This window comes from Oncorhynchus tshawytscha, linkage group LG01 (genome assembly GCF_018296145.1).
Source record: "Oncorhynchus tshawytscha isolate Ot180627B linkage group LG01, Otsh_v2.0, whole genome shotgun sequence".
NCBI lineage: Eukaryota > Metazoa > Chordata > Actinopteri > Salmoniformes > Salmonidae > Oncorhynchus > Oncorhynchus tshawytscha.
In genome coordinates, this window is record NC_056429.1 from 27,204,934 (window position 1) to 27,232,521 (window position 27,588).

The window sequence follows — 27,588 nt, forward strand, 5'->3', positions numbered from 1 at the left end:
GGTATTTAAAAACGGTTTTATTTAGTATAGAGCTGCATGGAAACTGATGTCAGAGCAGGGCAGCTATTCACCTTCGTCAACTTGACGTTCGTCTCTGTGTGTGTGTTGGAGAATGACCAATATGGATTGTTTAGGGCCCCAACCGATTTTTAGGGAGTCAAGGCTGATATTTTAGGCTGTTATCCAATATCATTACATTTTAAAATTTGGATGACAAAATTTCCCAGAGACAGCCGTGTATGCATTCATTTAAAAATCAAACAATACGTTTGACATAGTTTTTACCAATCTAACTGCGTAACACAATTACAAGTCAGATGGTTCGTTGCAGAAAATGGTGCGTGTTCAAACTGGTAACCAGCTAAATGACAACTAGCTAGTTACATTGGCTATTAGCTCCTATTTGTTATCTTAGCTACATTTTTATCTAGCTAGCTAGCTAACACCACAGATGAAATGTTTAGTTGTGATCTTTGATAACAGGTCACATAGCTAGCTTGCTTATTGCATGCATGTCCAGGCACATTGACACAAGCCTAATTATTAGTGAATTAACTCAACTAATATTTGCCACGGGAGTTAATTCATCCATTGTGTCAATTAATCCGTTTCTTAATACTACACATTTCTGTTGGAGAATGAGCTAGCTTGCTGCTTACTGCTGCTGATTGTCCCAGCTAGACATTCCTTGGCATTGTGCAGTGCTCGTGGCTGAGGCGTTGAGTGGTGGCTGGCATAGCAGCAGCTTTGCTATGTAGAGGGACTATCTGCAAAGTCGTTAGAGAAGGGCCAATAGCCGATTAGACTAGAAACAGCCAATATCGGCCCAATATATCGCCTCAGCTGATTATCGGTTGTTCTCTAGTGTGTGTGTGTGTGTGTGTGTGTGTGACCCTTAACAGGAATAAACAGAATGGCCATACTGGGGCTAAATAGAGCAGGGAGTGACTATAACTATACTCATTATAAATATGTTGATAAATAACAGAAGTGAGAGATGGCAGGGAGACCATGGAGGAAACATTTGGCTTGAGCAGATTCATACGTCTTAAATTAACTCTCACAAATAAAGCCCAATATATTTACATGCCAAAGCGAGTTAGGCCATTCCCACGTCACAAAGCACATTGTTAGGAGTCCATTTCCGCTCAGTGCTTGTGGGAACCCCGAAACAACAAGCCCAAACAAAACAACAGAGTAATATGTACATGAAGACCATACCAAGTCCTGTATGCCTGGGGGGAGGTGCGTGCCTCTCAACCCCTTTTGACTGTGGTACATTCTCATTTTGATTTTAACCGATGACATAAGGAACTTGTAATTAAATCCTTATTACGCTGTGAAGAAAGGCACTCACTTAGCAACAAACCCGCTGGAGACAAGCAAAACAGAACAACAAAATGAACAATATTTTTTTCCAGTAGCATTTAGGCTGTAAGTCATCTCAAATTCCTAAAGTAATCACCTTCATAGTGTATTGAACTGTGACATGGTGAAGTAGCATACTGTATATATAGACTGTTGTAGAAGGCAGTGGCAGCTAGCTCTGTGTTCGAGTCCATACTCTGGCTGTCCACTGCCATCTGTCACAGCACTATCTGGCTATGTTAGAGAGGACTCAATAGGAGCACAGCTGAAACATAGGAGAAAGCTGTGTCTTCTATCCAGAGACGGTCAAACATAACCAGGGTTTCCATTTTGTGCATTGACTGTTGAAATCCAATCCTCTATTCCACTTGAGAATGGAAGGATGGAATGGAGTGTGGAGATGAAGGGTAGCTTGGTAGAGAAGCTGAGAGGGGTCAGGAGTGGGAGGGGTAGGGTAGGGCTCATGATGGGTCAAAGGTGGAGGTAGGGAGATGGAGCCTGTTCCAGGCTCAATCGATAGGTCGGATCATCATGCGGACAGACTTGAGGGAGTAGAACCCTCCTCCATACTCGGCCCAGAAGATTCCATCCTGGAACTTACTGCGGTAAACCCCTCCGCTGTACCATACTCCATTCAGGTTGGTCTGGCCACAGGCGTTGTACCACCAGCCACCCTTATGGAAGTGAGCACAGTTACCTAGGGAGGGGAGAGGAGGGGGCTTAGTGGTACAGCATATTCTAGTGCTTGATGTCACTTGAGCAGGGATGTTAGAGAAATGGACCACAGTACAAAGAAGCTTGTGAAACGGTATGATTGGGAAACTAGTATTGTAGCATAGTAGTGTGTTAACGTACAAGTACAGCATTGTACTTGTATTCTAGCATACATCCCTGTTTTGGCACACTGTCTTGTTTTACCTGAGAAAGCGTCCTTGTCCCTGTCCAGCGTGGTGAACATTTTCCCATTGTGGCTGCTGAGGGAGTCTCCAGCGTTTCCCTGGTAGGTGCCCAGTCTCAGGCGGTAGCCCTCACTCTCAGGCTCCAGGTGAAAGCTGCTGTACTCGGCATACACCTTCTTTCCCACCCAGTCCTCCAGCTCTACCAGCAGCCTGTAGTCCCCCTGCTTCCCTAGGTTATAGATGTTCTCCAGACCCAGCCAGTACTCACTGTCAATGTTCCCAAAGCCTTTCTGTAGGGGGGCGCACACACACACAGCAGGTTATAATATAGATAATTTCCAGTCTCCAAGGGTATCTAATGAACGGTTACAGGACAGTGAGTTGTGTGGTGGTTGTGTAGTGTCCCAGCTAAAGCTTTTGGAATGCTGCTTTCACCCACTAACTAGCCTAACAAACCGCACTGTTTCTAGTCAGCAGCAAAAGGAACCACACCTGTGTCTGTAGACAGTCTAAATAGTCCCGCTCAGAGGACAAAGAGAGGGTAAATCACAGAGGGTAGACTTCAGTAATATGATTACACGCTGCATCATTGTGTTAAAGGAAACCAGACCTTAAGAATCAATGGAACAGAATTGAATCAGTTCCCTGTTGGAGACGATAATGTGTCAAAGGTCTGCCTTCCCAGTCAAGGTGAATTACTGGCTGTGGCAGGGGAGAAAGTCTATGGGGGCTACACACACACACACACACACTGCTGGGTGTTTTGGGTCCAGATGAGATCTGTGATGATGACTAGAGGAAAGCGGGGGGGATGGAGGAAGAGAGAGGAGGGAAGGAGTCTGATTTCCTCACCTGCCCATGGGGGTATAATAGGTGTGTGTGTGTGCACATGCGTGGCTCTGTGCCAGGGCTTTCTCCAGAGTGATGGGGTGTGTTAGCAGCCCCAGAATGTGGTGGGGAGTGGGCTTGGTTATGTTATGTAGGAGGGGAGATAAGGGGAACATCAGCCCCTCCCTCCATGTCCCTACTGGGGTCATATCTGGGTGGCTTGTGGTTGGAGGTCAGAGAGAGAGGGCTGGACTTAGCCCCAATGGCTCTGTGCTTAACAATATACATACTTATCCAGATGTTTATGATCGATGTCAGTGTGCGTTATCGTCTGCACTATAGTACCTTGTAGTTCTCCCAGTTCCTGAAGAAGTTGACCGATCCATCCTTCCTCCTCTGTAGCACAGTCCAGCCTCCGTTGTCTAGGCCGTGTTCACACCAGGCCTGGATCAACCGGTCACTGCCCTCTGACTTAAGCAGGTACATCCCACTGGTGCTGTGGCCCGCCTGGCGCACCTGGTAACAATCCTTAAATGGACCTGGAAGAGGGGGAGGGAGAAAAGGGTCAGTGGCTGCGTCCAATATGGCACCCTAGTCCCTATATAATGCACTTGTTTTGACCAGAGCCCAAAGCCAGTGTGTCTCCTCTGTTAGTACTTCTATTATGTAACATCCTCTAATCTCCATACTATATCTTGCCTCAGGTGAACAAGATGTCTTCTTTCATCACACACACGCTAAATAGATTCTTTACCCCCGCTGGGCAGACAGAGACAGAGAAAGGAAGGCATCGCTTGCCAAGACCGCCTAGCTTAGGGGGATGGGTAGGAGTAGTTACGATGCTGTAGCAGTCCGTGAGCACCTTTCCTGCCCAGACCACCATACAGCCTTATGTAGCCAGCCAGCATTAGCTCAGTACCTAGATTCCCAGCTGTATCTAAACCCTGCTTATTTCCTGCTCCTGTGTGAATGATATGTATTGAGCAGCCATGAAGACAGTCTTTTGTGAGGGGGACCACTGGGGCCTGAGGCACACAGAAGATAGTTTTCTCAGCTGTGTGTACAGGGAGGACAGAGCCACTGTAGTGCTTTATAAACATACCTAAAACCTCACCGAACCGGGATATATTATTCCAGTAACCATACGTCTTCATCTAGACCACTTCTGTCTTGAGAGGCTTTCTGTCTATAGCTCTCTTGGACTCTTTCACTCTCTCTCCAAGTAAAAAACAGGGGAATATCTCATGTGACCCTAGTGATTTGAGCAGGGATTGGCCCATCCACAGTGTGGTGTTGGTCTGTGTGTTGAGGTTCACTGGCCATGTGTATTTTGAGAGCTAAGCCATCAACAGAAGAGAATTCAGCCTGGCTCCACTCATCCTCAGAGATTCATGATAGATGATCGTGTTGCTTTTCCTCACAGAGCAGGAACAATTAATTCGCTTTCTCTCTCTTGTTGCTTTTGGGACCAAATAAACTGTCCAGAATGAACGGAGATGAGTAGATTTATTTGGGCTACGTTTCAGAGTGGAGGAGCTCTGATATGATGTGTATGATTTAGTTGTCTGTCTCTCTTTCAGTGGGCCATCCGGGGAGGGCCCGTGTGGCTCAGTTGATAGAGCATGGCGCTAGCAACGCCAGGGTTGTGGGTTCGATTCACACCGAGGACCAGTACGAAAAATGTACGTACTCACTTATTGTAAGTCGCTCTGAATAAGTGTCTGCTATATGACTACAATGTAAATGTACAATTTACTCAGTGAATTTCATAAAGTAAACCTTTTTAGATTAAACAATATTACATATATTTACGTCACTAAAGAACTGATTAAAACGCACTGTTTTGCAATGAAGGTCTACAGTAGCATCAACAGAATTCCGGAGAATTCCGTAGCCGGAGGACAGCTAGCTTCCGTCCTCCTCTGGATACATTGACTTCAATACAAAACCTAAGATGCTCATGGTTCTCACCCCCTTCCATAGACTTACATGTTGTCCATCCAATCAAAGTATCAGAGAATGAATCTCATACTGAAAGCATAAGCTACAGCTAGTTAGTACTGTAGTGCATCAAATGTGGTGAGTAGTTGACTCAAAGCGAGAGAGAGATAATAGTTGATCAGTTTTGAACAAATTAATTTCTTAAATGAAAGTTTTATTTTGTTTATTTCTCTTCTTAGTTTACCTTTCACTTAGCTACCTAATGCAGCTTATTTAGCCTACTCAAAAACCTGTTGGATAGCCAACACTACAACTCTTCCAACTGAAGTTAAGCTTTCAGTTGTATAAATTTATTGCAGCCGGTGCCCACCGGTGTAACTGCTAAACTGCTTGCTGTACACTGTATTGTGTGATTGTACACAATATAGTGTCCACATGGATTTGTACACATAGATTTGATTGTGGGTTTACTAACGTGTTAGTTCTAGTAGCCATGTTGACTATAACGTTAGCTAATATGGTGACGGCAATGTAGGCTGTGTAGCGGTTTTTCCAAGCAAATGGAAAAGGTTAGCGGAGAGGTCGTCACTGGTCCAAAAAGTTGGAGAAGCTAGCTAGCTAGGTTAATTGAGGCTGCAGTGCATGCGCTTCCTTATTCTTATGACAACATATCCATTCAGAATATTAAGTAGCAGCCTAGCTGTTGGTCATTGTAGCCTATCCTTCTCCTTAAATGTTTATTTCTATCTTCCATTAACACTAGAACCTCCTGGCCGTTCAGCTTGTAAGTACCAGCTAGAGTGTTGCCGGGTGTTCCATTTAGTATACACATCAGATGCATATCAACCCGCAAGGTTTGCAAACTAAAACACCAAGTCTTGATAAATAGTGCATAAACAGTTGTAACACACGAATTGCATGAAGAAATATATCCATGTAAAAATATAACAATAGATATTTGTTTAGATTAGTTTTTGTATAATTCTACAAAGTCCTTGTGAAAAAATTAGGCCTAAATCCAAATTTCGACCCTTCCAGCCAATGACGCATGAACATTCTAACAGTGTAATAAATACATTTCATATATGCTATTGGAAGAATAATAATTTGTTTGTGTTGATAAAGGTCTTCGGTAACATTAGAAACCTAAAAAAACGATTATTTCAAAGAACATAATTGCATTTTCAATAGTTTGCAGTGGTGTAAAGTACTTAAGTAAAAATACTTTAAAGTACTACTTAAGTAGTTTTTTGGGTTATCTGAACTTTACTATTTATATTTTTGACAACTTTTACTTTCACTCATCACTGTTAATGTAATATTTTCTATAGCCTAACTCTTGTGTGAAATTAATGTAATAACTATCTATGCATTGCCACTTTAATAACTCTACCTACATGTACATAATTACCTCGACACCGGTGCCACAGCACATTGACTCTGTACCAGTACCCCCTGTATATAGCCCCGCTATTGTTATTTAATGTGTTGTCTAATTATTTGTTATGCTTATCTCTTTTTTAAAATTGAGGTATTTTCTTAAAACTGCATTGTTAGTTAAGGGCTTGTAAGTAAGCATTTCACTATAACAACACCTGTTGCATTCAACGCATGTGACAAATAACATTTGATTTGTAAAGAAATGTGTTTGTGTGCATTTTGTTTTAATAGGCCAGCTGTGCAGGCTGACTGGCGTCGTTTGTTTCTCCTTGCTCATCAACTTTGATATAGTCATGGCTGCAGTACGTAGCATTTTCTTTTCCCTTACAATAAATTTGATTAGTAATGGTGTTATAGTAAATGAAATAGACCGGTGTCAAGGTGCAATGTCAAATCTTTTACATGAGCGCCAACGATAATAAATCGGCATAACCAAACTCATTACACTATTTTTGTTCTAAATTAAATCAACCTCTTCACCCTCCTTATCATTCAGTTAGGCCTAATGTAATTTTTATTGTGAAGAAACGGTCACAATTGTCATCCATTTGTCATTCAGTGAGGAAAGAGAGACTCATTAGCGCCTGGCCTTGGTGCCAACGTCCTACGGTGCCAACGTCCTACGGTGCCAACGTCCTACTGTGCCAACGTCCTACGGTCTTGGTGGGTCAAGGAATAGATATAAAAAAACTGGATTTTAAGACTTTTCTGTTTGATTTCAAGATTTTGACAAATGTAATCATAGAGCCTGTTGCCGTTTTGATGAGGACAACAAGCTCCGCTCTCGTGGAAAGCAAAAGCAGCAGCATAAATTATGTCTCTCTCGCTCTCTATTGCAGCAGTCGTGTTCAGATCTGTACAGGCCCTTCTGAACAAGTCAGTTAAAATTACATACCCGAGACCATCATATCAGATCTGACCCAGACCCTTAACATTATTTAGAATTCTGGATCCGGATCCGCTTTGGTCCCAGATAGGGTTTTGGATATTCTGGTAAAGATCCGTGAAGACTGTGTGTGCGTGTAATCAGGGGTGTATTAATTCTGCCAATTGTGTTGCAAAGCAATTTCTTAAGCAAACGCAACGGGGATGGACCTACCTGAATTCTAACGGAAACTCCAATAGCAACTGTTTGGCCTAATGATTACACCCCAGACCTACTGGATTCAGGCAAGAGTGTGTGTGCAAGGCAGTCTCGTTGTCACCTTGATTACTCCAATTTGTGTCTCTCTTGACCTATGCACCTACATTATAAACTTTAATTTGTAGGCTAGGTTGTAGCAACCTCATGATGGGTGTAGGGCGCATTCGAGTATCATGTAGTACTCGAATTTGTAGCTCAAGAATTTGTATGCACAATCAGAAATCTTCAACATTCGCTGTCCCTCTCTTCCTCTGAAAGTGGGGCCCTAGTCATCACAGCCCCTCCATCCCCTCCCCTTGTACTTCCCTCCGTCCCGCGCTCCCTCGTTCTCTACCAACCGGCCTTTCTCTCAATAGACTCTTTCTAAATGTAGCCCCTTCCCTCTTTCCTCTTCAGTCCTTTCGACTGCCAATAGTCCCACTATTGTTACTGCAGGAAACGGCTGCTCTGCCTGAAGGAGCTGGAGGCTCACTGGTCTGACACTGACATCACACACTCCACTTAGACTTCTCTGGAGGCTCTTTAAGCTGGGCACAGGGCCAGTAGTTACAACACTCACTATATTGGATGAGTGTATATATATAGACACTTAGTTCAACTCGGATCACACATGCAGACAGACAGATGGCAGGCGGCACTATTTGACATAGATGTCTGACTTCACGTCAGGGAGAAGTCTGCTGTGAACAATGACCACTTCTATTATGGTTTAAGTGCTTGCTAGCTTTTGCTGTTATAACATTTGACTACTGAAAGGCTGTAGACCAGTTTTGTTGTCTATTATTACAGTGAGGTTGTTTCCTGTGATGGCTAATGGTAGGACAACTGTAACAGATTAACCAGAGGTTAAAATGTCTGTCAACGAGGTTAAAATGAGGTTAAAATGTCTGTCAAACATTGACCCCTAGATCTCCCTCTGTTTATTGTATTGAACCTATTGACCTGGTACAGTACAGACAGAGTTATGGCCCTACAGTGCACCCAGCTGAAGGGTTTAAGTAATGCAGACCCCAGCTGGCCCACAGCAGACCTGAGAGGGGCCGATAGAGGAAGGTAGTGGCATTTTGATCTGAAGATTACAGTCTCAGGCTTTCCTCTCCAATCCACTTTACCCAAAAACAGACCAGAGATTATTTTGTCCTCAGTAATCATATGCTCAGTCTGTCAGTTTCACCTCCTTCCTACCCCAGGCCATATATGAAAGCCCTTGCTCATTCTTCTAGTGCAGGGGTACTCAACTACTATTTGAGAAGGTCCGGTCACACAATTTTCCTAGATGGCAAAGGACCGGATGGATATTGTCATTTATCAGCATAGTAACAAACCCCCACCTTGCAACCCATGTAACCTCAAGCTGATCAAACTGTTCACACCCCTGTTGTTGGCGGGGAGAACATTTGGCAATTTCTTAAAAGCTTCTTTCCTGCAATTCTACACATTTTGCCATGGGGCAGAGAGAAATTATTGCAGTTTGAAGCTAATTTCCTGCAATTTACACATTTTGTGTGTTCATATGATGCCGGGGTGACTCAACAAAATCAATGGGGGCCCCCTGGGGGTGAGTCCCCTGGGCACGTAATCTGGCCATGATCACTACAAGATTTAGACCGCTAAATAGCTGGTTAGACTAAGTTACCGAACATGACCAGCAGTTGATCAACTGGACATTTCTGACAGGTTAAAATGAGCTCTATAATGTCTGTAAGTGAATGACATAACAAGAGGAAAACTGCCTGTACACTACCAAATTTCGTAATTGCACCTTGCACATTCTACTATTACCACTCTCAACTGCAGAATGTTTAAAGTCTGACTGAGTTCCTGAAGTGTGTGTGTGTGTGTGTGCTGCATTCGGGAAGTATTCTGACCCCTAAAATGGATTTAAAAATGTTTTTCCCTCATCAATCTACACTATACCCCATAATGACAAAGCAAAAACGGGTTTTCCCAGTTAAATTATTGTTTATTTTTTATGGCAGCTTCATACTGTGGGGATGTTTTTCAGTGACAGGGACTGGGAGACTAGTCATGATTGAGGGAAAGCTGAACGGAGCAAAGCACGGAGACATCTTTGATGAAAACCATCTCCAGAGAGCTCAGGACCTCAGACTGTGGCGAAGGTTCACCGTCCAAAAGAACAACGACCCAGCCAAGACGATGCAGGAGTGGCTTTGGGACAAGTCTCTGAATGTCTTCAAGTGGCCCAGGCAGAGCCCGAAATTGAACCCGATCAAACATCTCTGCAGAGACCTGAAAAAAGAGCTGTGCAGCGACCCCATCCAACCTGACAGAGCTTGAGAGGATCTGCAGAAGAATGTGAGAAACTCCACAAATACAGGTGTGCCAAGCTTGTAGCATACCCAAGAATACTTGCGGCTGTAATCGCTGCCAAAGGTGCTTCAAAAAAGTACTGTGTAAAGGGTCTGAATACTTATGCAAATTTTATATTTTATTTTTTATACACTTGCAAAAACTTCTAATAACCTGTTTGTGCTCTTTCATCATGTGTTATTGTGTGTAGATTGATGAGGGGAAAAAAACATTTAATCAGTTTTCTAAATTCAAAATGTGGAAAAGTGTGAATACTTGCACTGTATACCGATACAATTTACATTGCATTTAGTAGTCCAACTGCACAAGGCATTAATTGTTTGAACACTTTCTTCTTAGGCCATGAGCATTCTGAAGCACTGGCCAGAGGGAAGCCTCTCGAACTGAGGCTGCAGCAGGTGGGAGGGGTCGCCAATGACAGCCAGTGCCTTCTTTTTGGTTTCCTTGTGGAACAGACTGCTCAAATGGGAGATTACCATACCACTGTCATATTGAACGTGAGGATGCTCTCCACCAAGCTGCTGTACACCATCTCCAGAACATCCTGGCTGACCCCAAACCACTTAAATTTCCTGATTTAAAAACAAGCAGTGGCTTGCTTTTAAAAATATGCAGTCTGCATTCTCTGTAAAACTCATCTTGTTATCAATTTGTGTCCCTAGGGATTGGAAACGCTTAACCACCTCCACTGATTGGTCGTTCAGAGAGAGTGGTTGGACATTGGCAAGTTGCTGCCATTGATGATCAGCCCCTTTGTCTTTTCCACATTGATGTGGAGGGCACTTGACCGGCATCATTTTTGAATGTTGTTGGTCTATTTAAAATGGCTGTCCCCATCTGACGTAGCATCTTTAAAAAAGAGTCCTACCAGAGGCATGTCATAAGCGTACTTGAAAAGGCTCACATTGTTTCCTTGGATCTTTGTCTCATTAGTGTAGATAGAGAACAACCACGGTGAAAGGACACATCCTGGGGCGCCCCTGTGTTCAGGGTCAGTTCATCAGCGAGTGCCCCCTTCATGAGGACCATCTGTGGGCGGTCAGTTGGTCATTAATCCGGGCCTCCCGAGTGGCGCAGTGGTCTAAGGCACTGCATCGTCGTGCTAGCTGTGCCTCTAGAGATTCTCGTTTTGAGTCCAGGCTCTGTCGCAGGCGGCCCCGACCGGGAGACCCATGGGGTGGCGCACAATTGGCCCAGCATCATCCAGGTTAGGGGAGGGTTTGGCCGGAAGGGATATTCTTGTCCGATTGCACACTATCGACCCCTGTGGCGGGCCGGGCGCAGTGCACGCTGACACAGTGTTCCCTCTGTCACATTGGTGTGGCTGGCTTTCGGGTTAAGTGGGCATTGTGTCAAGAAGCAGTGCAGCTTGGTTGGGTTGTGTTTTGGAGGACGCACGGCTCTCTCCCTTGGCCTCTCCCGAGTCCGTACGGAAGTTGCAGCGATGAGACAAGACTGTGACTACCAATTGGATACCACAAATTTGGGGAGAAAAAAGTAATTGATCCAACCTGCGAGGCCTCAGACCCAGTTGTCGTTTCAACAGTGTGTGTATTTGTGTTGAAAGCTCAAGTAAAACAACCATGTTCACGAAGGTCAGGGTAGCATCCTCAGGCAAACTATGATGGGTTCATTTGATCTATCTGCTATGCACAGGTTAAGGTGCTTATTGACAACCCTTTCCATGCATTTGGCCAGAAGGGGCTTGAAGGCCACAGGTCGAAAGTCATTTGGTGATTTGGCGCCTGACTTCTTAGGCAGTGGTACGATGGTCAACACCTTCCAGGAGTTGGGCACCGAACAAGTGCTCAGCAGGAGTTGAAACAGTCGTGTGAAAACTCCCTTGAGCTGGTTGGCTTAGACCTGCATTGCTTTACCCCATAGTCCGTGTGGGCCCGGTGCTTTGTGAGAGAATGATTGATTTCAGCTTTTATTTCTTTCATCTCAATCCCAGTGGGTCAAACGTTTACATACACTCAATTAGTATTTGGTAGCATTTCCTTTAAATTGTTTAACTTGGGTCAAACCTTTCGGTAGCCTTACACAAGCTTCCCACAATAAGTTGGGTGAATTTTGGCCCATTCCTCCTGACAGAGCTGGTGTAACTGAGTCAGGTTTGTAGGCCTCCTTGCTCGCACACTTTTTCAGTTCTGCCCACAAATTTTCTATAGGATTAGGTCAAGGCTTTATGATGGCCACTCCAATACCTTGACTTTGTCCTTAAGCCATTTTGCCACAACTTTGGAAGTATGCTTGGGGTCATTGTCCATTTGGAAGACCCAGTTGCGACCAAGCTATAACTTCCTGACTGATGTCTTGAGATGTTGCTTCAATATATCCACATAATTTTCTTTCCTCATGATGCCATCTATTTTGTGAAGTGCACCAGTCCCTCCTGCAGCAAAGCACCCCCACAACATGATGCTGCCACCCCCGTGCTTCAAGGTTGGGATGGTGTTCTTCAGCTTGCAAGCATCCCCCTTTTCCCTCCAAACATAACAATGGTCATTATGGCCAAACAGTGTTATTTTTGTTTCATCAGACCGGAGGACTGGAGAACCAAAAAGCACGATCTTTGTCCCCATGTGCAGTTGCAAACTGTATTCTGGCTTTTTTTATGGTTTTAGAGCAGTGGCTTCTTCCTTGCTGAGCGGCCTTTCAGGTTATGTGGTTTTACTGTGGATATACATACTTTTGTTACTGTTTCCTCCAGCATCTTCACAAGGTCCTTTGCTGCTGTTCTGGGATTGATTTGCACTTTTTGCAACAAAGTACGTTCATCTCGAGGAGATAGAACGGGTCTCCTTCCTGAGCTGTATGATGGCTGCGTGGTCCCATGGTGTTTATACTTGCATTTGGAGATTGCTCCCAAGGATGAACCAGACTTGTGGAGGTCTACAAAAAACATTCTGTGGTCTTGGTTGATTTCTTTTGATTTTCCCATGATGTTAAGCAAAGAGGCACTGAGTTTGAAGGTAGGCCTTAATACATCCACAGGTCTGTCTGTAAACAATTGTTGGGAAAATTACTTGTCATGCACAATGTAGATGTCCTAACTGACTTGCCAAAACTATAGTTTGTTAACAAGAAATGTTAAGTGGTTGAAAAACGAATGTTAATGACTCCAACCTAAGTATATGTAAACTTCTGACTAACTGTATATCGCAAAATTTTATTTGGTTTTGTCTAACAGTTCACACAGGTGATCTCAGGGCCGTTGCATCATGGTTTAAGGCTGTAACGTAACAAAATGTGAAAAAGTGAAGGTCTGAATACTTTCCGAATGCTGTTAAAATCAAACTTTTTTAAAGTCACCATTGGCCTCATGGAGAAATCTGTGTTTTAAAATTCATTGCTCGAATGAGGACCTTGCAGATAATTGTATGTGTTGGGTACAGAGATGACGTAGTCATTCAAAAATCATGCTAAACACTTTTTGCACACAGTCATGTTTGCTCCTGAACTTATTTAGGCTTGCCATAACAAAGGAGTTGAATACTTATTTACTCAATACATTGTTTTCCATTTTTTTTATTCATTTGTAAAAATGGCTAGAAACATTATTCCGCTTTGATATTATAGGGTTTTGTGTGTAGGCCAGTGACACAAAATCTCAATTTAAATTCAGGTTGTAACACCACCAAATATGCAAGAAGTCTAGGGATGTGATTTCTTTCTGAAAGCACTGTATATATTTATTTTAAGCCGGGACCAGCGGTCCGTATTGACCCCGTTCTGGTTCTGGACCGCGGTCTGCATGTTCAGTATGGCTGTTCTAGTGAGTGTTACAGTGAGTTCATTGTCAGCCATCTGTTTGTTTAAGCCCCCTCTGCGGTCTTCAAACCAAATCTCCAGTCATAATAAAATGCTCCTGCCCAATCTTTCAAAGAGGGATTTCCAAGAAGCATTATGACCCTGCAAATTGGTTTCATGCTGAAAATGATCTCACTCACATGGGAGATGTTGTGATTTTTGTGGGGGCTAGTCAGGAGAGCAAGTTGAGTCAGATAAGGAGAGCATCTCTTAGCTTCCTGCAGTCTCTAATTTACTGCTTCTGTCTGACTGTAATCTGGGCCTGGCCCACCAGATGGGTTTGATTTGAGTATATTGTGTGTGTGTGTGTGTGTGTGTGTATAGGCCTATTGGCTTGCACATACATTTTCTAATTTCCCTGCAGCTATATTAATCGGGGGCTGCACCCATCATTTTTTTCCCTCTGTGTGTGTGTTTGCTGTGGGTGTCTGGTCAGTGATTAACTGCAGGTAGAGCTCTCTATCCCCACTGTATATCTGCCTGTTCTCAGAAAAGGCTTGCTTAAGCTGGCCCATATGCTGAAAAATGCCTACATCATCCACCCAGAGTTAAGATCATATACCCAGGTTGTAGCCTGGCACCCAGCAGCCAGCTGTGTGAATGTGTTTGTGACCCTGTGTGCCTCTGTACCTGCTCAGTGATGGACTGCAGGTAGAGCTGTATTTATCGCAGTTTGTATATCTGGCCAGCATTTGAGCCAACACTGAGCTTAGTTCGGCCATACGCCCAGAAAGCCAATGTTACGCCCAGAACTCAACCCATACTCTTAGGGCTCAGTTTAATTCTCCAGAACCCACTCCATATGCTCAGACACGCATGCAAGCAGTAGGTTATAGCCAGTCCAGCTGTCCCAGAGGCACTGAGAGGAATGTGTGATCTCACTGCTTCAGTCTTTCCTGCCAGGTATGAACCCACTATACCACAGCCGGCCCATTAGCCAGACCGTTTACTCATTCGCCAGGCATTTAGGGAATTAGATGCACCATTGGCCACCGCATTGCTAATTTTGCGTTTTTCTGATAGTTCGAGATGTGAAATGTCTGCCCGGCCTACTGTGAGTTTAGCTTCTGCCTAATTCAGAAATTACAGTACCAGCACTGCTTCCAACCAACTCCACATGCTGTGATAATTGGACACAATTATTGTGTTTTTCTCATTTAACGTTAACCACCCCTCCCGGCACTACTTGGTACATACCGTCTGAGGTGAGCGTGCCCTGCGGTGGCGGCGGATTGAGTGCAAATGGGGAGGCAGTGGGGGAGTCCATGCGTGACCCCCGTGGGAAGGCTCGGTTGGTATGGTCCCTCTGTATCTCGTTGGTAAAGCGGCTATTGACAGGGATACTCTCTGGCACCACCTGGACCAGCGGGGGGACCACAGGTAGTTCACTATGCCCCAGGGTCCGCAGACACTGCTCCTCCAACGCAGCGATCAGCACCGACTGGTTGTTCACCAACCCTGCCATCAATGCGAAACGCCCCTCCAGCTCCTGGTGGCAGAAAGAGAAGGTAACCAAAGGCCACAAATCACTTAATTTAGTTCTAGAATATCTAAATATCCTCAAACTATATCAAATTATTGTTTGCTGGTCTTTTTAAAGCTTCTGTATTATGGCACTATTGATTTGCTTCTAACACACTTCGTTTGATTTATACATGAAAGTAGCGTTAAGCACGTTGCTTTCTAGTTCCACCTTGATGTTCTAACCTTGTAGCGTGAAGCCAGTCTCAGCATCTCTGAGGTGACGTTGAGAACCCGAGTCTCCAGCTGGGCCAGCTCCAGGGAGTTGTCCCTCTTCCTGATGATCTCGTGCAGCAGCTGCATGTAAAGCTGGGTCACCCTGGAGTTCATGTTCCTGCTCTCTTTCCTCAGCAGCTTCATCTCGTTCACCATGTTGCCGTCCACGTCCACCACCAGCTGCATGGTCTCAATCTCCCGTCTCTGCTTGGACAGCACCTCTCTCACGTCAGCTATGTCGATCCGCGTCACACGCTCTTTGTCCGGCTCTGGGCCCGTGGCGCTGGCACAGACGGGGCCTGATGATGGACGTTAGAATCATTCAAAGTCACGAAACAAGACCGGACCAAAAAATAAATGACCATCTTCACAGAAGATAAAACACTGACCTGTGATCTTCTGCTCGGGAATGAGGAAGGTGTAGGAGCACTTCTTGACATCATCAGCAGGAGCTCGTTTGGCCCTGAGCATGGGATGGTCCCTGGGCTGGTCCCTGGTCTCTCTGGCCTGTCTGGAACCGCTGCACTGGCTCAGCCCCCAGAGAGAGAGGTAGAGCAGGCCACACAGGCTCCACGACACCCCCCGTCTCACCCCAACCACACCCTGCATGGTCTTCTTCTACTGGCTAGCTGGATGCCTCTTGGACTTCCTCTATGCTTCCCTGCAATGGATGAAGAAACAGGAGTTAGTGTGAAGAGTTAACTTTTCCAAACAATGAAAAATGCAATTGTTGATGACAATATACCAGGTGTGCTAGTCCTGTATATTATATCCCTAAAAAGGAAAATAGTTTTGCGGCAGATTCATAACAACAAAGCAAGACGTGTTTTCTAATACCCAGAGGCGCAACATGAGCTTAGCTAGCCAACGTCGCCATGACATCACCTACAAATGTGATCAGCCATTTCTATTGGAGTGGCAGTTTCTGCTTATCTTCATACTTAACAGTCTTTGGTTGCAGTATGTTGCCAGCGTTGGACAATTAAATAGCATGTTTACAGCTAATAATTACTAGCAAACAGTCTTTGTCAGAAGTAGTAGTCAAGCTCACTAATAATGGACATTTTACAGCAGCCAGTTTACAACTCGAACACCAGGGGAGTTTCCCTCTTGGCGAGGTGTAGAAATTATGTGATTGCCTTGCTGGAAATGGAGTTGTAGAAAATGTCAATGATCTCCAAGGCAGTGAATTAGTCATGCGGCAGAATAATTCCCAATAACAGACGCTTGAGCACCAGAGCCAAACGTTTAGTTTGTACAATCCCTGTGTATTTGTATTTTTCCAATCTGATGGTCGAGGAAGTTTACAACCAAGCAGCAAAAGGGCTAGCTGGTGTCCCAAGGATCTGGGAAACAAATTGCTGTCCAGTCATTCTGCAGGAGTAGGTCTGGATGTCTGTTCTATCAGAGCCGCCATAGCCTATGCAATCTCCAGGAAGCGCTAACATCCGGTTTTCAGGGATATAGTATTTTCAACCTAACCTAACCTAGTTTCCCCTGAAAAACAGAAGTGGGAACTTCGCTCAGGCGTCTTTCTCCACCTACTACGTTATTTTAGAGCTTCCATTGAAACCACCATTTCGCTCCTGTTCTATTGGTTTTCATATCAACTTTCTTTTGTTGAGCCAAAGGCTTAGTCACATTAGCAACCCATCCTAGTTATTGCATCTTTACTCACCTAATGCATATGGGTCCGTTAAATTTCTCAAATGGTCGGTGAATGAGAATCTTTCTGGTCATGTTGTCCGGCGCCACATTTTTACTAACGGAAACCCAGACACACTCACGCACGCAGGTATGCTAAGGTATGCTAAGTAGAAAATGTTATTTACCTCTCGAGGTGTCTGTTACACTCTGCCAGGGCTCTAAATTAACATTTTTCATTGGTAGCACTTAGTTAGGAGTACCACATGAAATTTAGGAGCAAAAATAATAATGTAATTGATTGAGATACAGCCTATATTGGGCCTAAATTAATTTTAGCTACCTTTTGAAGCACCTGTTGTGCCCTAGAAACGAATATCTAATGCTGTAAATACATTAGTTTATTATAAAGGCAAAAATGTTGATACGAATACCTGTCATTGAAATTACAAAGTCATTTACTAACAAATCTGCACTCACTTGGTTCTCTAGGGTGCTCGGAAACAAAGGTACAGTGAAGCCTTATCATTACAACAAGTATATTTTCATTGTAGCACAGTGCTCCCAAATAAAATTTGAACAGCAAAATATTTACTTGCATATATGCTACCACGTTGGTCACACTTTAGAGCCCTGCTCTCTGCCTACCACCACTCCCCCCTTTTGCCCCAGTGCCCTGGCCCTGCTCTGATTCCTGTAACCTCTCTCTGACCCCTACTGTTGTGTTTGTCCCTCTGCAGGTGCCTGCCATGTCTGCTTCTCATCACTATCTCACACCACACACACACACTACCTAAATGCTGCTCCACTTTACACCCTGAGTTTTCACTACCTAAAACCCCCACCCTTAAACTGATGCCCTGTGTGGCTCCTGTAATGCCTCCTCTGGACTAGAGTCAATTCTGTCAGTTCGATTAGTAGTGTGGATACTGTGTGCCAGAGTGTGTGTGTGCTAACCGAGCCAATACGCTGTGAAAAGTGTGTGTAGTCCATTCTTCATTTCTCTGGCTGTGTTAATTTGACAGCAGACACCCCTGACAACGTAACCAGGTCCTCTATCCTCACTGACCTGTTAATGGCTTTAACAGCTCCTTCGAGCTCTGTCTCCACACACAGACACACTGCTCTCCTGAAGGCAGTTACTTTTCCAGCTCCTTTATCCATGTCCATACTGCTCCATTATCAGGCTCCCTTTGAGACAGACAAACCAATCCACACTGAACAGCACACATACCTATCACTGTCATTACATTATTTATTTCTCTGACTCTCTCGCCCTCTTTCTTTCTATGCATGTACACCACAGAAGTAGAGCATTCTGACCAGACCTGTCAGTGGCCTGTACTCTGTGTCGGTACACTGTCTTAACGCCTAGTGAAGGCCTACAGGAAGAGCACGTCTGTAGCGGGAGGCAGAATGTAGATTGAACCAGCTCTCTACTGAGTCAGTCCGTCTCAGATTGGGTCCCAAATGGCAACCTATTCCCTATTTAGTGCACACATTTTGACCAGGGCGCATAGTGCTCTAGGGTGACCATTTGGGACACAGACAGAGACTGGTGGAGGTTGGAGAGGTTAGTGTAGAGAGAAGATGAAGAAGAGACATGTCTCTTTCAGTTAGACATGAAAGCCCCGACCAGTCAAACCAACCTGAGCCGACTAAACCAAAACAACTCCGAACTGCCCAGAACACCCAGAACCTCACAGGGGGGAGGGGGGAGGCAGGCAAACAGAGGTAAAAGCTGACCGTTAGATGCAGAGTTGGAACTGGAGAAAGTGGGTCATACACTTCTCATCTCCCTGGCTGTCTCTCCATAAAGAGGAATGGGGATACCTAGTCAGTTGTACAACTGGATGCATTCAGCTGAAATGTCTTCTGCGTTTGACCCAACACCTCTGAAGCAGGACTACGCCTCAACAACCACTTATAGTACTGATGCAACACTCTGTTCTACCTCTTTCTTCTGGCTTTCTCTCCCTTTATCCCCAACCTGTCTGCTCCTCCCTCACTCTATGGGTCAGTATTGAGGCTGTAGTAGTTAATGGGTGGTGGCAGTAGTGAGGGGAGATGAACAGACTTTAGAAAGGCACAAAACACAGCTAGTTAGAAATCACAACCTTTCCTTTTCTCCCCCTTCTCAACTTGTTAAAGCCTTTTCTTTTTCCTTCAACCTCTCTAAATTCAATAAAAATAAGTGTTTTTGGCTCCTGGTCCATAGCCAACGGTTCAAGTATCCCCCTTACAGATGTCGCAACGTACAACCCCAGCCAAAGGAAAACTAGCCTTAGGAGTGTGATGGTGTGCGTGCGCATGCACCTGTGTGTGTGTGTGTGTGTGTTGTAACTGTGCCTTTTGTGTTCTGGAACTGCCCTGGCCGGTCTCCCTCTTCCCAGTCTTACACGATGGAAACAGGGTGTTCTCCGTCACTTTCCGCTGGCTGCTCACCTTACTAGAGGTTATTAATAGGCAGCTGACCTATGACTTTGGCCTGAAACCTCGGTCTCGCTTTTAGCCATATGCTCCCATTCACGTACACACACATGGACTGTTAATGGAGCATTCACGGGACAAGAGACACCATCTTACATCTCTCCCTTTCTCTCTCTCTCTTACGGTATTACTGTATAAATTATTGCCTCACCCCAGGGCCAATATAGGCCTACAGCCCAGGATTCAATAGCCCCCTCTACCAAGATACCTCATCTATACTAGTCAAATTACCACCCACTCCTCAACCTCCTGTGTGAAGCCTACCATTGTGTTACATGCTTCATGGCAGGCAGCTCTGGGATCAGTTTCCTGCCTCATTAGCCCTTCTAGTCTTATTTTGGCTAGTGTGGCTCTTAACAGGCCTGTGGGTTGGTGTTCTGGGAGTTTTGTGGCTTTGGATCTTAGAGATTTCTGCTGTGATGTAGTAAGCTGTTCACGGGCATGCCAACCCTGCCAGCTCCAGCAACCAATCACCCTAGACACAGCCCCAGCCCCACCCTGTGCTCTGATTAGGGTTGCGAAATTCCGAGAACGTTAAATAAATTCCCAGTTTTTTTTTTTCTTCTAAAATTCCGGTTGGAAAATTCCCGGAATCAGAAGGGAATAACCAGAAAATCTGGAATCCTTTGACCAGGATTTCTGGAAAACCAGAGAATTTATTGAACGTTCCCGGAATTTTGCAACCCTAGATCTGAGCCCCCCACTCAACACCTCTACCTCCTCTCCCCTTGGCATCTGATCTCCTACATTCCAGGGCTGTGTTGCGGTGGTCTGACATTTTGGGTCCAGTGCCAGATCGGCTGCAAAATATTTTTTTCGATAGCCGGAGGCAAAGTCATTATTAATATTACGCTATGTTCAGTGATTGTTTGAGCCGCCTTGGGTGTGTGCATTGCAGAGCCGTCTATTTAAGCTTGCTCATCTGCATGAGCAGTAAACACTGAACGACTTGGAAAACCCAGGTTCAGCTTAATTATTTGTGAAATAAATGAAAGCATCACCAGCTAGCTACCAATCTATTTAGTTTCACTGTCTACTATTGTTATTTTTACCTTTCCACAAACTGTCTGTTGCTTGATATGAGTAAGTTAACCCAAATGTGTCACGATTAGTTGGCTACATTTCAGTAATTTAGCTATCCTAAATGCGGTGGTCAGTGGATAAACGAACTAGGAGTTGAACATATTTTAGTGAAAACTAACTAGTAGCCAGTTATCCATGGTGGAATAATATCTAACCAGCTGGCTCCTGAAGCCTATGTGACTTGTCTATGTGCTCCCGAGTCTAGACACGGTTTATCTAACGTTAACAATGCTAACTAGCTAACTAAGCTTTTATAACTTATAACTGAGCTTTTATTATATCTTTTTAATTTTAAGATAACTCTCATTGAAGTTGGTGTTTCCTACTGGTTTTAGATCCGAGGGGAGAGATTGTACGCCATTGTTTTGGTTAAGGCTCAGAGTGATGTCACAATCAAGAAGGCACAATGGATAATAATAACTTTGCCTCCGGCTATCCTATGAAAGGAAGTTCGCAGACTGGCTGTGAGTAGAGAAGGGATTAGGGTGCAACCACACCACACAGTGCGTAAATCTGTGGTAAGTGAAATCACAGCAACCTCAGCCAGAGAGGAAATGGCAGAAGCTGCGTTAACCACTCACTCTAAAAATCATGAATGAGAAGGATTGTTTAAAGATCTGCAGTCCTCACTGCTGCTACCAACAGGATCAGCCTTCTGGCTCTTGCCACACTATTCTCACAGGATTTATAGACCAGGGTTAAAGTTGATTATAAACTGGGTGGTTTGAGCCCTGAATGCTGATTTGGCTGACAGCTGTGGTATATCAGACCGTATACCATTGGACAAAACATTTATTTTTACAGCTCTAATTATGTTGGTAACCAGTTTATAAAAGCAATAAGGCACATCAAGGGCTTGTGGTATATGGCCAATATACCATGGCTAAGGGCTGTGTTCAGGCACTCTGCGTTACATCGTGCGTAAGAACAGCCCTTAGACGTGGTATATTGGCCATATACCACACCACCTCGGGCCTTATTGCTTAACCTCTAGTTAAAGTGGCCAATATATCACATGGCGCCAGAGCCATATATAGAGATTTATTCAATGGGTGGGTCTAATCCTGATTGCCGATTTTGGTTAAAAACTCATTCTAGGCAAGGTCTATTCCACAAGTTACCACCGGCTAAATCAAATGTTAAAATGCCTATTTACTCTGTTCCGTCTGAATGCGCAATCCACCGTCTCATCAGCCCAGCCAGGCAATTTATTATCTCCACAATAAAAAGCATCTAAACATTATCGCACATTTTCTTTTAGAATAACATTTAGTTTTCAACAGCGGAGATTTGTGTAAACCTTGTTGTCTGTCTCTACCATATTTGCAACATTGTTTCAATATTCAAATTCGATCTCCAGCGCTCCCATCGTAATGAACGTGTCGGGATGAGACACAGGTGGGCAGCTTTTCTCAGCCTGTCGAAATCATGAATTAGCATAATTTTTGTTTGTATATTTATATGAAGCACTATCAATAGAAAACAGGTCAAATTGAACGTGCAGCTGGTTTGCAGTCTTTCCAGCGTCAGTTTTAAGTGATTGTGTTAGCTGTGTGCTGCTGCCTCTGAACAACAGTGTTCTTACGAGAGAGCACATTTTCTATGCCATGCGAAATCGCGCCTCATTAGCTTATTGTTACGGATGTATCAAAACTAAATGTCACTAGAAAACAGCTTATACAAATGTGAATAGAGCTATTGTTGTTATTTTGGCTGCACTGTTTGACATACTTCTAAGTTAGTTGGCTAGCTAGCTAGTAAGGGATAAGAACGTTGACAGCCGGTATGGCAATGGAACATTTAGAACGAATGACTGGGTCGCGTCCATAGATGCAGACAAAAAAGACTGAATGACGGGGTCGCGTCTCTGGCAACCGAATATATTACTATATATTATAGGTTACCAAAAACTGAAAAGCAATGTACATTTTAGAGTTATTTACTGGACTTGAGCTGCTTAAATTTCAATAAAAACTGGAAAAATGGGGGTGTTCTAAAGCTTTTGACAGGTAGTGTATGCTTAGCACTTGTTGGCTGCTTTTCCTTTGCTCTGCGGTCCAACTCCTCCCAAACCATCTCAATTGGTTTGAGGCCTGGTAATTGTGGAGGCCAGGTCATCTGATGCAGCCCTCCATCACTCTCCTTGATCAAATATTCCTTACACAGCCTGGAGGTGTGTTTTGGGTCATTGTCCTGTTGAAAAACAAATGATAGTCCCACTAAGTGCAAACCAGATGGGATGGCGTATTGCTGCAGAATGCTGTGGGAGCCATGCTGGTTAAGTGTGCCTTGAAATCTAAATAAATCAACGACAGTGTCACCAGCAAAGCACCACCTCCATGCTTCACAGTGGAAACCACACATGTGGCAGTCATCTGTTCACCTACTCTACGTCTCACAAGAAATGTCGGTTGGAACCAAAAATCTCAAATTTGGACTCATCAGACCAAAGGATTTCCACCTGTCTAATGTCCATTGCTCGTGTTTCTTGGCCCAAGCAAGTCTCTTCTTCTTGGTGTCCTTTTGTAGTGTTTTTTTTGCAGCAATTCGACCATGAAGGCCTGATTCACGCAGTCTCCTCTGAACAGTTCATGTTGAGATGTGTCTGTTAATTGAACTCTGTGAAGCATTTAACTCTAATGAACTTATCCTCTACATCAGAGGTAACTCTGGGTCTTCCTTTCCTGTGGTGGTTCTCAAAAGAGCCAGTTTCATCATAGCTCTTAATGGTTTTTGCGACTGAAATTTTCCAGATTGACTGACCTTAATGTCTTAAAGTAATCAACTGTCATTTCTCTTTGCTTATTTGAGCTGTTCTTGCCATAATATGGACTTGGTCTTTTACCAAATAGAGCTATCTTCTGTATACCACGCCTACCTTGTCAGAACACAACTGATTTGCTCAAACTCATTAAGAAATTAAAGAAATTCCACAAATTAACTTTTAACAAGGCACACCTGTTAATTAATATGCATTCCAGGTGACTACCTCACTAAGCTGGTTGAGAGAATGCCAAGAGTGTGCAAAGCTGTCAAGGCAAAGGGTGGCTACATTGAAGAATCTGAAATATAAAAAATATATTTAGATTTGTTTACACTTTTTTGGTTACTACATGATTCCATGTGTGTTATTTCATAGTGTTGATGTCTTCACTATTATTCTACAATGTAGAAAATAGTACAAATAAAGAAAACCCTTTATGTCCGAAATGTCCAAACTTTTAAATGGTACTGTAAATGGCTGGATGGTGTCACTCTTCCATTCATTTTTATTAAAGCCTGCAGATTTGGGTACGGATCGTGTCTGTGTCTCTCTAGTCTGATGGATGGCAGAACCAGGAAGAGAAGGGGCATATTTGAAAAATATTGATTTATATTTTTATAGCCAATGTATTTCCCAGCCTCGCGGCTCCAGCTTCCAACATCCCGTCTGGCCTTCAGCCTTTCCCTGTCTGATTCCAAACCCCCCCAAACACACAACAGATATTCTACATCACTAGAAATAACAGCAGGAGGAGGAAAAAATATAGGGATCAGAAGAGGAGGACAGGATGCTTTAGAAGCACATCTGTAAAAAACTCTACTACAAACTTGGTCCTGTCAGGACCCTACTGTTCACACACACTGTCTCATAAAAACACAGCCCTTCCCAAACATAAATATGATCTGCTCTCTCTGTCGTTTGCTCTCTCTCGTTTGCTCTCGCTCTCTCGCTCTGTCTCACACGCACCCCTGAAACATGTTAGCAATTAATCAGAACCCAGGCAACAGCCCAGGCAACCTCCACATGCTAGACACCATGTCATACTAACTGATAGAAACAGCGATGGAGGAGATGTGGAGGACGGGGGTAAGTGAGGTTATAGAGGGGGAAGAGAATGAGGAGTAGAGGGGGAGAAAATGTCCTTGTGAAAGAGTCCGTCTAAACTCTAATTGGTCCTGGAGCCGGTCTGTAGGATGAAGAAGAGGAAAACCGAGGGAACTAGAGAAAGAGGAAGGGAGCCACAAGGACATGTGTCTGGGCCTTTGGTTTGATCTCCCAAACCCAAAAAGTCTTCTTACAGAGACTTCTTCCACAGCCCAACACCACACTGGAATCAATGTTTTGGTTCTTCCACTGTGCGTTTTGACTGGAACCCTAGACGTGTTTCAGGTCAGAAGTCAAATGTGGGGTTTGCAGAGTAGTAGGGTGTGGTCCCACTCTGCCCTCACCCCCACCCCATAATCAATTACTCTTTGTGGGGCATAAGCCCGAGCAGGTCTCTCTCACAGACACACACGCAAATACACACCCAAGCTCCCTTGTGGGCTTCTCTGTGTTTGTGTATATGTCGTTGAGTGCTGACTGCTGTGTCTAGGGTTAGCTTGGGTTCATTCAAGGCCTCCCTTACTTTTTCCATCACACACACTCACTCTCAAGATAACAAGGTGTGTGTGTGTGTGACCCTCCAGTACCTATAGGGTGGATAATGCAGTGTGTTTTATGTTGGAGCGGAACCGTTAATCCTCTGGTGTTGTTATTTTTTTACTGCTCTGTCAGTCACCATGCTACTAAAAACCTCTGCACATATGTTACCTATTAGACACACACACAGTGTCCTCTGACTCTTGGTTGTATGTGCCTGTGTCTTGCCTCCCGCTGTCCTCTCCCTTCTCGCTTCCTCTTTCCTTTCCTAACAGAGTAGTTTTGACTCATTGCTGTCTGATTCGCCATTAACACAACAGATCCATGTATGAGCTCTGTATATACCTCTTTCTCTTATCCCCCCTCTGTTTTTTCCCATTGGTGCAGGCTGACTTAAATTAATTGATTTGCTTCATAAAGTGTATATTACTCCCTGTGTGACAGGCAGGCTCAGTGGAGTGTGTGTTGTAGCTGTGGTATTGTGGTCAGAGCGAGAGCTGCAAACTGTGTGTTTGTGGACTGACACCACAGTGTGTGTTTGAGTTTCTCAGGAATCCCATATGAATAGACCTATTCCTCAAATGTCTTAAGTTTTAAATCGTCTCCAAACCTGGATGTCAAGTCCTGTCAATGTGTGTTGCTGGGAAGCACAGGGTCTTCTCTGATGACGTTGAACTGGGAAAGTCCCTCTCCCTCCCTCCCTCCCGCTCTGTCTGTCAGATGATTTAGGGCCGTGATTTGCTCTTTGTTTTATCGCTTGTTGAGAAACACTCGTCCTCACGAAACATTTTCAGGACATTTAGTCCTGCCCTCATGTTTGCTTTAGCTGTTGTTAATACTGCCTATGTGAACTCTGGCTGTGCGCGCATGCGTATGTACGTGCGTTCCCTATCTCCAGTCCTACAGCATTAACAGATGTGCATCCTCAGTGAGCAGAGAGAGTTTTCCATGGATCTCACTGACAGAGTAGAGCATGTATAAGTGAAAGCAGTTTAACATAATTGTGAGTGGCAATATGAGCGCTAGCAGACTGATACTATTCGTGTTCTGCATTAGATGCTGCATGACCGTGGTGGATGTCTGGATGGAGGGTAGCGTCGGCTGCAGCAGGATATGGTCAGAGTAGAATTACAATGTATTATCAGGGTTGTTTTTCTTCAAACAAGACACCATGAATGGGATTTTCTATTCACTCAGAAACAACCCCAGTCACTCTTGATGAAGCCACAACATGCAAGTGGGTACGTGTGCTTGTCATCTAGCCACACACTGTATTAGGTTGTGACTTATTTATTTAACCCTAATCTATCCTGGTTAATTAACAACCATTTCTCATTCTGCACTATCGGCCCTAGGACAGGCAGAGAGGGTATTAGGAAACCAAAGCTTAGAGAAATAAACAGGACCATGGCTCTCTCTCTCTCTTTCCCCCCCTCTCCTCTTGAATAATAGAGTTATGGAAACAGTCCAGCTCGACAGGGAGTTACTCTAGTGAAAGACATGCACTTTATTTAACTAGTGGTAGTTTGAAAGGAAAAGTAGTAAAGTTTCAGTAGCCCAGTAAAGAACCCAGCAGCAGTGAATGGACATTTACAATGCAGGCTACCTGTTGCTGAGCAGCTGTGTGTGGCTAGCTCCCTTCTCTCCTTCAGTCCAACTCAAATCATGAGTGACGTCCGAATACAGCCTGTCTGTCGCAGCCTCTTTGTCGGAGGCGTCCCTCTTACTCCCACTGTACACTATGTACAACCAGCCTCACAGTAAAGCTGTTCAGATCTAGATCCCAGTCCTCTGGAGAAGCAGAGCGTTGATAAACTTTTCTGACTCTTCTGCAGACAGAAAATAACTCCCTCACAGAACATCCTAACCTTTCCTGCAGAGCTCTCCCAGCTGCTCACATAGCTACACAAGAGAGGGGGGGGGGACAAACTCTGAGACATGCAGCTGCTTACCTTTGTGTGTTTGTTTGTGAGAGAGTGTGTCCTGCAGATGTATGTGTGTGTCGTTAGTCAGGCAGTGCTCAGAGAGCCTCGTGCTCCGGTTCAGTCCCCTCAAGCTCTGCTCATGTGCATATCTCCCATCTCACACAGGGGTTCATCTCTGGCTCTCTCACCCACTCTACTCCCTCTGTCCTGGGATCTCAACCGGTCCCCCTCCTAGAGAGCCAGAGTCCAGAGGCCTTCTGTCTGCAGCCTGCTGCCCAGCAAAATCTCCTCTCTGTGGGCTCAGTGAGGCTGGGGTTAGGGGTTAGAGCTGGAGCTCTGTCTGGAGCATGGCTGAACTAGCGGCTACTTCAACACACTGAGCTCTGACGCCTGGTGCCTCAAGGTTTTCACAAAGGATTGGATGGAGACTGAAGGGAGGGAGGAAGAGGGTGTGGAAGAGGGAGGCTGTTTTTCTCCTCCCATTTCTCCCTTCGTCTTTTTTAGAACGTGCCAGCCCACCTCTGATGTCATTGGTCTGAA

At 44.5% G+C, this 27,588-nt stretch overlaps 2 protein-coding genes and 1 non-coding gene across 11 annotated transcripts in view; 2 read left to right on the forward strand and 1 right to left on the reverse strand.

The window, feature by feature from the left end:
* LOC112248658 (angiopoietin-related protein 1) lies at nucleotides 1–27,218 on the reverse strand. Of its 2 annotated transcripts, none has more exons than XM_024417876.2 (7): nucleotides 27,076–27,218; nucleotides 15,891–16,162; nucleotides 15,472–15,800; nucleotides 14,962–15,253; nucleotides 3,441–3,634; nucleotides 2,287–2,557; nucleotides 1–2,065 (listed from the first exon to the last, which is right to left on the reverse strand). In XM_024417876.2, the coding sequence occupies exons 2-7, from the start codon at nucleotides 16,108–16,110 to the stop codon at nucleotides 1,878–1,880; spliced, it is 1,494 nt and encodes a 497-aa protein (XP_024273644.1). In that variant the 5' UTR covers nucleotides 16,111–16,162; nucleotides 27,076–27,218; the 3' UTR covers nucleotides 1–1,877. The 2 variants fall into 2 exon arrangements, with proteins under 2 accessions (XP_024273644.1, XP_024273652.1); XM_024417884.2 differs by lacking the exon at nucleotides 27,076–27,218 and adding an exon at nucleotides 26,730–26,934.
* Nucleotides 1–27,588, forward strand: part of LOC112248629 (ras-specific guanine nucleotide-releasing factor RalGPS2) — a 153,720-nt gene that overhangs the window by 89,307 nt on the left and 36,825 nt on the right. The gene's annotated exons all lie outside the window — the stretch shown is intronic.
* On the forward strand, nucleotides 4,693–4,765 carry trnaa-agc. Its single transcript has one exon. It is a non-coding gene; the product is annotated as a tRNA-Ala (tRNA).

Excerpts from the sequence above, each read along its gene's own strand:
- LOC112248658 (XM_024417876.2), bottom strand. The coding sequence starts at position 16,110 with ATGCAGGGTGTGGTTGGGGTGAGACGGGGGGTGTCGTGGAGCCTGTGT. Across the intron at positions 15,801-15,890 it reads TCCCGAGCAGAAGATCACAG|GCCCCGTCTGTGCCAGCGCC; the intron begins GTCAGTGTTTTA and ends GTCCATCATCAG. Across the intron at positions 2,066-2,286 it reads GGACAAGGACGCTTTCTCAG|GTAACTGTGCTCACTTCCAT; the intron begins GTAAAACAAGAC and ends TCCCCTCCCTAG.